The sequence below is a fragment of the Octodon degus genome, unplaced genomic scaffold (genome assembly GCF_000260255.1).
Source record: "Octodon degus isolate 3935 unplaced genomic scaffold, OctDeg1.0 scaffold00039, whole genome shotgun sequence".
In the NCBI taxonomy this organism is placed as follows: domain Eukaryota; kingdom Metazoa; phylum Chordata; class Mammalia; order Rodentia; family Octodontidae; genus Octodon; species Octodon degus.
Genome location: NW_004524615.1, coordinates 9,524,000 through 9,533,431, shown reverse-complemented (window position 1 = coordinate 9,533,431; position 9,432 = coordinate 9,524,000). Strand labels below are relative to the sequence as shown.

The window sequence follows — 9,432 nt, the reverse complement described above, 5'->3', positions numbered from 1 at the left end:
ATTGTACGTGCTTATGAATCTCTGCCTTAGCAGAGTACCAAACGGGTGTGTGGCACGCCACAGAAAACCTGAAAATTACACTACGACGAGCACAGGTCATTAAAGTGCCACTCGCCGCCGTTACTGCAAATCCAAATCTGAAAAACTGCAATTTACGACTCGATAACTCAGTGGCCAGCCCCAAGGGTCGATCAGGGCCTTTACAGAAACTCCGGCCGCCCAGGGAAGCGAGGTTTGGTGGGACCCATCTCGGGGCCGCGCTTCACTACCCGCCGCAGAGCGGACTGATGGGTCCACAACCCACTTCCTGCTGACTGAAACCCAGCCTCTCTGCACCCCGCTCCTCCCTTCCCCACGACCCGTGCAGGCGGCCCGAGAAAGGGCCCGCAAAACCTTCACTGCTACACCTAAGCCACTCTGAAAAACCTGTATACGAGATTTCGCCGACCCGCCACCACCCCGGGCCTAGGATCCGCGAGCGGCGGCTTGCCTCGCTCGGCCTGGGCCGCGTCTCCCGCGCCCGCGGCGCCAGCTGCCCTCACAACCTCAAGCTCAGAAACCTCCTCCGGCCGGCTGAGGGGCCGCCACTACTTCTGACACGCGCGCGGCCCATTTCTTCCCCCGTTTCTCGTTACTTGAGCCCGGAACCTCAAAACCCTTTGCTGCAAAGCCCGCCGTCCGCTAAGAATTCCAAACGCGGTTCTCTTTAAGGCGCACGAAGCGGAGCAACCAGGCTGAGACTCCTCCCCCAGCACTGCAGCCGCCGCTACGCCCGGCCTTAGCTCCCGGGTGCGGCGCGTTTAGCTGACGTAGCGGCTCGTGACTGGCTGCCTCACTCTGGCGGGCAGCGATTGGCAGGCGGCTGCCAGGCCCCGCCCCTCGCCCCCGCCTCTGGCCCGCGGCCGCCCTGGTGTCCTCGCGCCGCTCGTCCGCGCGAAGCCTGGCAGTTTGCCTCTTCCTCGTCCGTCCTCCGCCCTGCGTCCATGGCCACCGCCGCGACCGAAGAGCCCTTCCCTTTCCATGGTCTACTGCCCAAGAAAGAGACCGGGGCCGCCTCGTTCCTCTGCCGCTACCCGGAGTATGACGGGCGGGGGGTGCTCATCGCCGTCCTGGACACCGGAGTCGACCCCGGGGCTCCGGGAATGCAGGTGAGGCGGCCCGAGGGCCGGCGCGGGCGGCAGGGGCGCGGGCGGGGCGCACCTCGGCGCCGGTAGGCCGGAGCCCTGGCTGCGGCCGGGCCCGGGCGGGAGCACGGCGCGGGGGACCGGCGTCCGCGGACTCGGCCCAGACAAAAGCGGCGTGGCTGGCGCGAGGGACTGGGGAGCCCGGGTCCGCACCTCGCCCCGGGACCCCCGGCCGGGGTGCTGGTGCTGGTGACCCCGACCACGCACCCGCTGCGGGTCCCTAGCGTCTGGGGCACCGGTCCTCGCCTGGGGTGTTTCCGACGAGAATTTTACAGCATTGGGGGTGAGGGGTAGAACACATGGGGCAAAAGATCTATCAGAACTTAATTGTTATTGTTGGGGTTCTGGAGATGGGGTTCTAGGAAGGGCAGTCTATCTTGGCAACACCCGAGCAGCGTTTCAGAAGATAACTCAGGCCACTTCCGGAATTGTTTCTTCTGATAGTTTTGTTTATTCTATTTTTAAGCGCGCTGCCGTGTTGTTTAGTGTCATTGAATCTCGTGCTTGAGTCTTTGACATAAGCAGTAGTTAGTTTCGTTGGTTTTGGGAGAACTTTTTCAGACCTTAAGAAATAATTCTTGTTTTTTTAAACCTCAGAACATAGAACACATTTTAGTTGTAACGTTTAGAAATTTAGTTTAGCATGGGGAGACTTAAAAATCTTTACATAAAGGTGCAATATGGTAATTTTTTTTTAAAGTCTCCATAAAAGCAGTCTTTCTCGAAACTTTAGCTTTTGCAAACTTGGCGTTTTACAGAACTCGACTAATAAGCAGAATACAACCTTGTTCAAGGTCCATACCCCAGTCTTCCTTGCTTGATCATACTGTATGCCGGTGGCATCTTTAGCAGTCCTTCTGTATATTAGCCCCCTGCTGCGTGAAACCACCATATTTAATAATTCTCTTCCCCGTAATGTTCCTTTCCCTCTGAATCCTTTATTGGACATTCTGATCATTGAAGTGGCAGTTTTGGAGGTTACAGTGTAATTCTGGAGGGAAAAAGGAAGCCACACTGGCCACTTTAAGCCTTTTGGGTCTGCTCTGGGATTCAGCAGATCTCAGTGTGGCCTCACCGGCACCTTTACTATTTAGAAGAGGAGCACGTGATGATTCATTCTTCTTAACTGTGGTTGATTATTTATTCACGTGTAAATAACACTAAAGTCTTTAGACAGTGGCTGCTGCCACTTCCCTGAGGCTTTATTACAGAGTAGTAACGCTTCCCATTCTGCTGTGGTGTGTGTTTACTTTTTGTAGGGGTAAGAGAGAGGAGAGCAGCTGGGTGAGTGGTTCACTGGTTCTTTTGTCAGGATAATGAGAGGCTCAGAAAAGTTTGGAGCTGTACTGCTTAGTAGGAATTGGTAGTATTTCCAGGTCTGCTTAGATTGTTCTGTTACTTCCTGTAAAATAACAGTAATATTCAGTCCTCTGTGTAGCAATAAAAATTGATAGGGTTGACCCTTAAAGTGGTCAAGAAAAGTATTAAACACTAATTTTTGAAAGTAAATGTATTCAGTAGTTTTTCAGCCATCACACATCAACTGTAAGAAGTGTGTGTGTTAGATACTTGCGTGTGATAACAAAACATTAAAGCAAAATATTCACATGAATACATAACTATGATACTGACCTAATCAGAGCCATTTAAAAAAAAAAGAAATGCAGAACGTTAGCCTACAGATGAATTGTGGAGGACCACCTGGGCAATTCCTTGAAAGAAGAGCAGTTGCCTCTGTTCTGGCTCTATGTATTGATATGTACAGAGTTGGCTGGACTTTTCCTTATTCCGATTGGCTTTAAGCAATGCATATTGGTCTAGCTGAGGAGCTGGTGGTAGTCTTTGAAGGCAGCGCACGTGTTGCCCCAGTTACCCCCCTTGCTGTTGTTTAATATGAACCAGGTCCATACAGGAGAAAGAGCCAGTGCTCCACCCTGTGACCTGGGATGAGCCTGAGACAGAGGCTATGACTTCTAGGACTTGAAAGGTTACACATCAGCGCTGAAGCACCAACCTCAAAACATGAGATGCTATCTCCATTGTGTAATGCAGATTACTCTGCCTATCCTTCTCTGCATATTGCAGAGGTAAATACCAGCCTCCTACCTAGCCCAGCTCATAGGGCTCACCTACTTCTTGCCATTCTCAGTCATTCGTCCTCAAGCCACTCCTCCTTCATAACTGAATAAATCCTGGGTTCAGCCCTGGATCGAGGCCTTTGTTCTGGATAGCCATCACCATGGCTGAACTGAGGACCCCTTGGCTCCTTGTAACTATAAATATGCTTTAGTGGCCTTGTTTTCACCAAGGGTAGCACTAGAAGTGGTAGATTGGAATTAACTTGACAAGATTCCAATAATTTATCCATGGGATTACAAATGTAAACTTCCTGGATCTAGACAAGGACCAGAAAGGGCTCTCTATAATAAATGAGTGAATTTATAAGCCTTTTTTTCCCTTTAAGCTTTGACAAATTTATTTCACAGATCCGTGTGTACGTCATTAAAGTAAAAAAGGTAAATAGAAACACAAGGGAAGGAAAGAACAAAGCAGAAGGAAGAGGAGGCTAACCTGGCCATTTAGAAAGCCAGATGGGTTCAAAGGAAGGACCTGGGAGCACAAGTGCAAACTGGAAAGGACATCAGGTTGTAGCCTCTTTGTGTGTGGTATCAGTTTCCAAACTGACTTCCTTGGACCAAGCTCTTTTGTGGTAACTGGGCACATGGAAAGTATCAATGGACAGTGTGAGGAATAATGATTACGTAAACAGTTAAACATTCCCTCAGCACATCCACAGGCACCTGCCTGACACTGGACTAACTGATGGCAACCCTGCAAACGTGAGTTCCAGAGACTGATGGCAAGGCGGGGCAATGAGGGCTGGGACCAGTCAGATTCCAGGCTCAGGGTAGCGCTTGGGCTGGGCAGTAGGCCTCCCTACCACTAGGCTGGCTTCTCTTTGATCCATGCTTGATGTTGCCAAAAGTATTTTCCTTTAAAACAAAAACCTTGTATTACATCCTTGTTCAAAGGAAAAAAAAAAAAAAAAAAAGCAGTTTGGAATCCCAGTCGATTTTGAGAAAAAATGCAGAATTTGTGCTTGGTGTTTAAGACTTCACTATCTGGTTGTAGCCTCCTTGTGTGTAGTATCGGTTTCCATGCAGCTCAGCCCTGTGCTTCCCCCAGGACTCTCCGCCATTCCTGTGGATGTTGAGGGCTTTTCCCAACACACCTGGGCAAGTGGTGTTTAGTCCATAGTCGCTGTGAACTCCGGCTTAATTCTTTGGAGATGCCACTAGGTATTGACCCCAGTGCCTTCTGGAAAGTGCACTGATCTAGTGCAGCATAATCACATGTATAATTGACTGCTAATTTTAATCTTTTCTCTTCTCATGTATTTGTGTGTATGTGCTACCCATTGCATCGGGGCTTTGGCTTTAAAGATGGACAGGGCGGAATCCCTGCTAAGAGTTACTTTTCCCTTTTTGCTCTCATAACAAGTTGCTCATATCTCCTTAACTTTAAATATTTTCTTTTACTGTTTCCATTTGTTTATGTTTTCCCTGGTTAAGTTAAAATTCTGAGATAGGGGCCGGGGAGATGGCTCAGTAGAATAGGCACTTCCCTGGCAAGCGTAAAGGTCTGAGTTCAATTTCTGGTTCTACCGGGCTGGGGAGATGGCTCAGTAGGATAAGTGCTTGACTGACAAATGCAAGGATCTGAGTTCAATCCCCGGTTCCACCAAAAAAATAAAGAAAGAAAGAAAGAAAGAAAGAAAGAAAGAAAGAAAGAAAGAAAGAAAGATTTTAGGGGCCCGGGGAGATAGCTCAGTAGAATAAGCGCTTGCCTGGCAAGTGCAAGGTCCTGGGTTCAATCCCCAGTACCACCAAAAAAAAAAAAAAAAAAAAAAAAATTTCTGGTTCTACCAAAAAATAAAAAAATAAAAATAAAGTAAAATTCTGAGACAGCATATGTCTAAGTTTATTTTTCCAGGAATGTAGCTCAGGCAGGGGACGAGTGCCTTGCTACACATGTAAGACATTCAGTCACTGGTGCCCCTCCATTACTTGTAATGCTAAATATTTTGATTGTATGAAAAAATGTGTATATGTGTATAGTTGGGAAATATGTGGTGGTGGAGAATAAAAGGTTTGGGGCAGGAGAATACATGTAATCCTATAAAATGTATTTTTATTTGTATTAAAATATAGTACAATAAGTAATCATATGTATAATTGGCTGCTAATTTTAATCGTTTCTATTACTTCTCTTTCAGTTGGTTTTCCCTCATTCCTGCAGGCTGCCTGTTATATTCTTATATACTTTCACTGTCCTTAACCTCAATAATCAACTGCCTTGTATTATAATTATCTCTATTCATCTGTCTTGTCAACTAATAGTAAACTTCCTCAAAGCAAAGATTGTACGTTCTCACAACAAAAATCATTGAATAGTATCACTTATGAAATTTTTATCTTGCTTGGGAGATTATTTTTAGTATCTCTTCTGAAATTTCAAGTAAATGTGCATTTCCCTTTGTTTTACTTAGGATATTTTACAGGCACCCTTAACCCCATTAACTCCTGTCCTCTCTTCAGATGTTTAGTAACCTGCTTCCCTGTCATTGCCTTCTCCCACAGTGTTTACAGTGGAGACCTAAAGTAGCTTTTGTTTCACGTTTTGTGAAAGCCTTCAGTTGTTCCTTGATCTGGGCAGCACAGCCCATTTCTCAGGCCCCCCACCCTGCGCTTCGGAGCTTATTATCATGGCACTGCCTGTAATTTGTGTGATGCCTAAGGATATAATTCCAGCATTAGCGGTTCAGGTTCCTTCTCCTTCCAAAGCTCTATTGTGGAATTCTCTCATGATTTGCCTTTTCAAAGAGTATGTTCTTTCTAACCCTAAATTCTGTTTTTTCTCTTTTTTCTCCAACCCCCACCGAGCAGGGCTCTGCCTCAGCTCCACAGTAGTGTTTGCCTGGCCCAAGCAGCCCTGGGGTCAGATCCCCAGCACTACCCAGAAGTCTCAAGGTCAATATCACCAAAGGAGTAGTTGCCCTCATGGTAAAGTAAGAAGTACATGGATAGAAAATTACATATACACATTTAATAAGAATATGTGTATTAGAGTGTGAGGAGATTCTTATAAATAAAGCTGGTGGAAATAGTGGATGGATAAGCCATTAAAACCCCTTAGGCCTTTTCTTTTGTTCCAGTACAGATGTTGAGGTTTCTAATGAGAAGAATCTCTGTCTTACTTATTAGTATCTGTTGTTTTCTTAATTTTTAACTCAGCAAAGTTGTTTGCTCTTTGAGCAAGATGAAAGTAAGAAATTGTGTATCTTTCATATTACATACTTATTTAGAATAAATTTTAAAATAAATTACATTAGGGGGCCAGGGAGATGGCTCAGTAGAGTAAGTACTTCCCTGGCAAGCACAACCGCCTGAGTTCAATCCCCGATTCTGCCAAAAAGTTAAATAAATAAAATAAAAATGACCAGGCTGATTCAAACTTCTTAAAAATAAATAAATAAATAAATAAAAATAAAATAAATTACATTAATACATGGCCTAGCTAGTTTTAATTAAGGGGTAGTGCTACTTGTTTCCTTTTTTATAATTTAGTGGGTTTTTTTTTTTTTTTTTTTTTTTTTTTTTTTGTATTTTTAGGGAAGGGTCTACAGGGCGTTCAGGGTCTCACTACTAGATCGGACTCGTAGTGATCCGCCTGATTACAGCCTCCCAATAGCCGGGATTACAGGCCTGCGCCACCGTGCCCTGTCTCAGTTGCCTTCTTAGTACACCCTGGTGGTAGGGCTGGCATGGCAGGCCAGGGGGATTGAACCCCTAATCCGCTGAGCTATTTGACTGGCCCTTAGTAGGTTTTCTTATATTTTTGCTACTTTTTTAATTAGTTGAGGTAGTACCATATCTTTAAAAATCAGTGTGTGATTAATTTTAATCATAATTTTATCAAAGGTTGGTATGATTTTCAGTGTTTTTTTAATTATAATTTTGACTTTGGTGTTTTTCAAAGTTTTTAAAAGTATAAACTACTAGAAGAAATAAACCTGAAGGATTACTGTTCATATAATGAGCAGCTGTGCCAGAGGCTTTATAGCCCCTCAAGCTCTTGGGCCCTTGCTTGCTCTGTGGCAGCGGGAAGGAAGAGCTGAGGTCCACCAGCCACACCACCTGTATGCTCCCCAGGACACTCACAGGAGTCAGCACTGAGCTTCATCTTAAAGGCTGAGTCCTCCGGGTGGGAGAAAGTGAAGGCTCTGTGCTGTTGTAACACACTTGACATGTGTTACATACCATTTCTAGAGAGTAATCCTCTTTTTTCTGACTTTCTATGCCCAGTCCTGTTTGCCAGCTTTGTGCACATATCTTGACTATAGCAAATTATCTTTACAGAGGTCGCCCAGAAAGAGCCCAGAAATAATTTTTTCCATGCAAGGAGTATGAAAATACAGTACTGATATAGCAGACCTATGATGGCTCAAATAAAAATCTGTGCTTCTTTATAGTAAAGAAACTATGCTTGATCAGAATTAGAGCTGATGCTAAGTAATTTGTGTTGGATCACTCTATAATTTTAAAATGTTTATTGAATGCCTGGAAAGCACTGTTCTGTGTTGGACATATATTGGTGAATAAAACATAGTTGTGCCTTTATGGAGCTTGTATTCTAATAGGAGAAACTGATGAAAATCACCAAACTGTGTAATTACAAATTGTATTATATTCTGTGAAGGAAGCAATGTGGAAGAATAGTCAAGTGTCAGATGGTGAGCCCTTGAAAGAAGTCATTGGGGAGGACTTTCTGTAGAGGCGATATTTTACAGACAAACTGAAACAGAAGATTAAATCCTGGGGAACAACTGAAGGGGTAGAAAGAGTTCCAGGCAGAAGGACCTTGTGCAGGAAAAAGTTCAGTGTGTTCCAGGAATTGGAAGACGAGCGTGTTTAGAGTCAAGGGTGCCTAGGAATAGCAGGGGCCAGGGTTTGCAGGGTTTTTATTTTTTGAGTAAGTACCCTTTGAGTTCACTGAAAAACTTAGAGAAGATTGATCAAGTATAGCTCGTTTTAATAGTGCTTTTAGAAGGAGCCAGCAGTGTTAACCACAGAACACTTCCAAGGAGGTGACCTGCATTGTGAAGGCAAGAAATTGCCAGTGGCTTAAAAGACTGAAATAATGCTAGTGAAAATCAGAGGGGATGGATTTGAACTTGCTTTTAGAGGAAGAAGTAGGATTTCCTGATAGCTTTGCTACAGGGTATGACGGGAGCCAGCGAAGGCCTTCACTGTGCGGCTTGAGCATCTGTCTGGCTGTGTGCTGGTGATTCTTGAGACAGAGCATCCTGAAGAACTCACTGGGGGCATAATTAAGTTTGAACTCAGGACCTGTTGAATTTAGAGTGCCAGTATGGCATTCAGTGATGAAATATACTGAACACTTGTCTCCTAAAGTTCTGTACTTAGCCATCCCAGAGCACACCTCCTTTAGATCTTTTTTTTCCAGGGCTCCCTTCTCCTTAGGGCCTTCCTTGGCCAGCTAAGTGAAAATTGAAGGCTCACATCACTTGTATCCCTTCTGTGCTTAATTTTGGAGTCAGATCGTTGTGTATTGATCACTACTGTATCCTAAAATAGGGTGTAATTGTTTGTTAAGTTAATATATAAAACCACTCGAGTGTTCTGTTACTTCCAAAATTTTTTGTTAGTGTTTGTTGTTAGGCTTTTGGGTTGAAAGAGCCCAGTTTTCTTGTGAATTTTTGTAGGAAATTTTATACAGTACAAATATACACATAGAGGTGTATGCATTACATTCTTTAAGGATAAAACATAATATCTACAATTTATATTTTGTCTCAATTTTCAGGTTACAACTGATGGAAAACCAAAAATCATTGATATCATTGATACAACAGGAAGTGGCGATGTGAATACTGCTACAGAAGTAGAGCCAAAAGATGGTGAAATGATTGGCCTTTCAGGAAGAGTGCTTAAGGTTGGAGCTTTTATCTAATTTTGTTCTCTCTCTCTCGCCCCCCTTTCCTTTTTTTTTTTTTTTTTTTTTTCTTGCTCTACTGTTAGCTCTGTTACCTTACGGTTACTGATCATTGAACTTGCATTTACCCAAGAGGATTATAGACACCCTATTGCTACGTAACAAATACTCTAGACCCTTGTGGTGTAAAACAACAAATAGTTATTACATCACAGTTTCTGTGAATCAGAGG

At 44.3% G+C, this 9,432-nt stretch overlaps 1 protein-coding gene across 1 annotated transcript in view; it reads left to right on the top strand.

Moving 5' to 3' along the window:
- The first annotated feature begins 893 nt into the window (after positions 1 to 893).
- Positions 894 to 9,432, top strand: part of Tpp2 (tripeptidyl peptidase 2) — a 101,297-nt gene continuing 92,758 nt past the window's right edge. The window contains exons 1-2 of the mRNA XM_023715193.1: positions 894 to 1,148; positions 9,072 to 9,200. Coding sequence (XP_023570961.1) covers positions 984 to 1,148; positions 9,072 to 9,200 — 294 coding nt within the window. The 5' untranslated portion in view covers positions 894 to 983. The remainder of the gene's footprint in view (positions 1,149 to 9,071; positions 9,201 to 9,432) is intronic.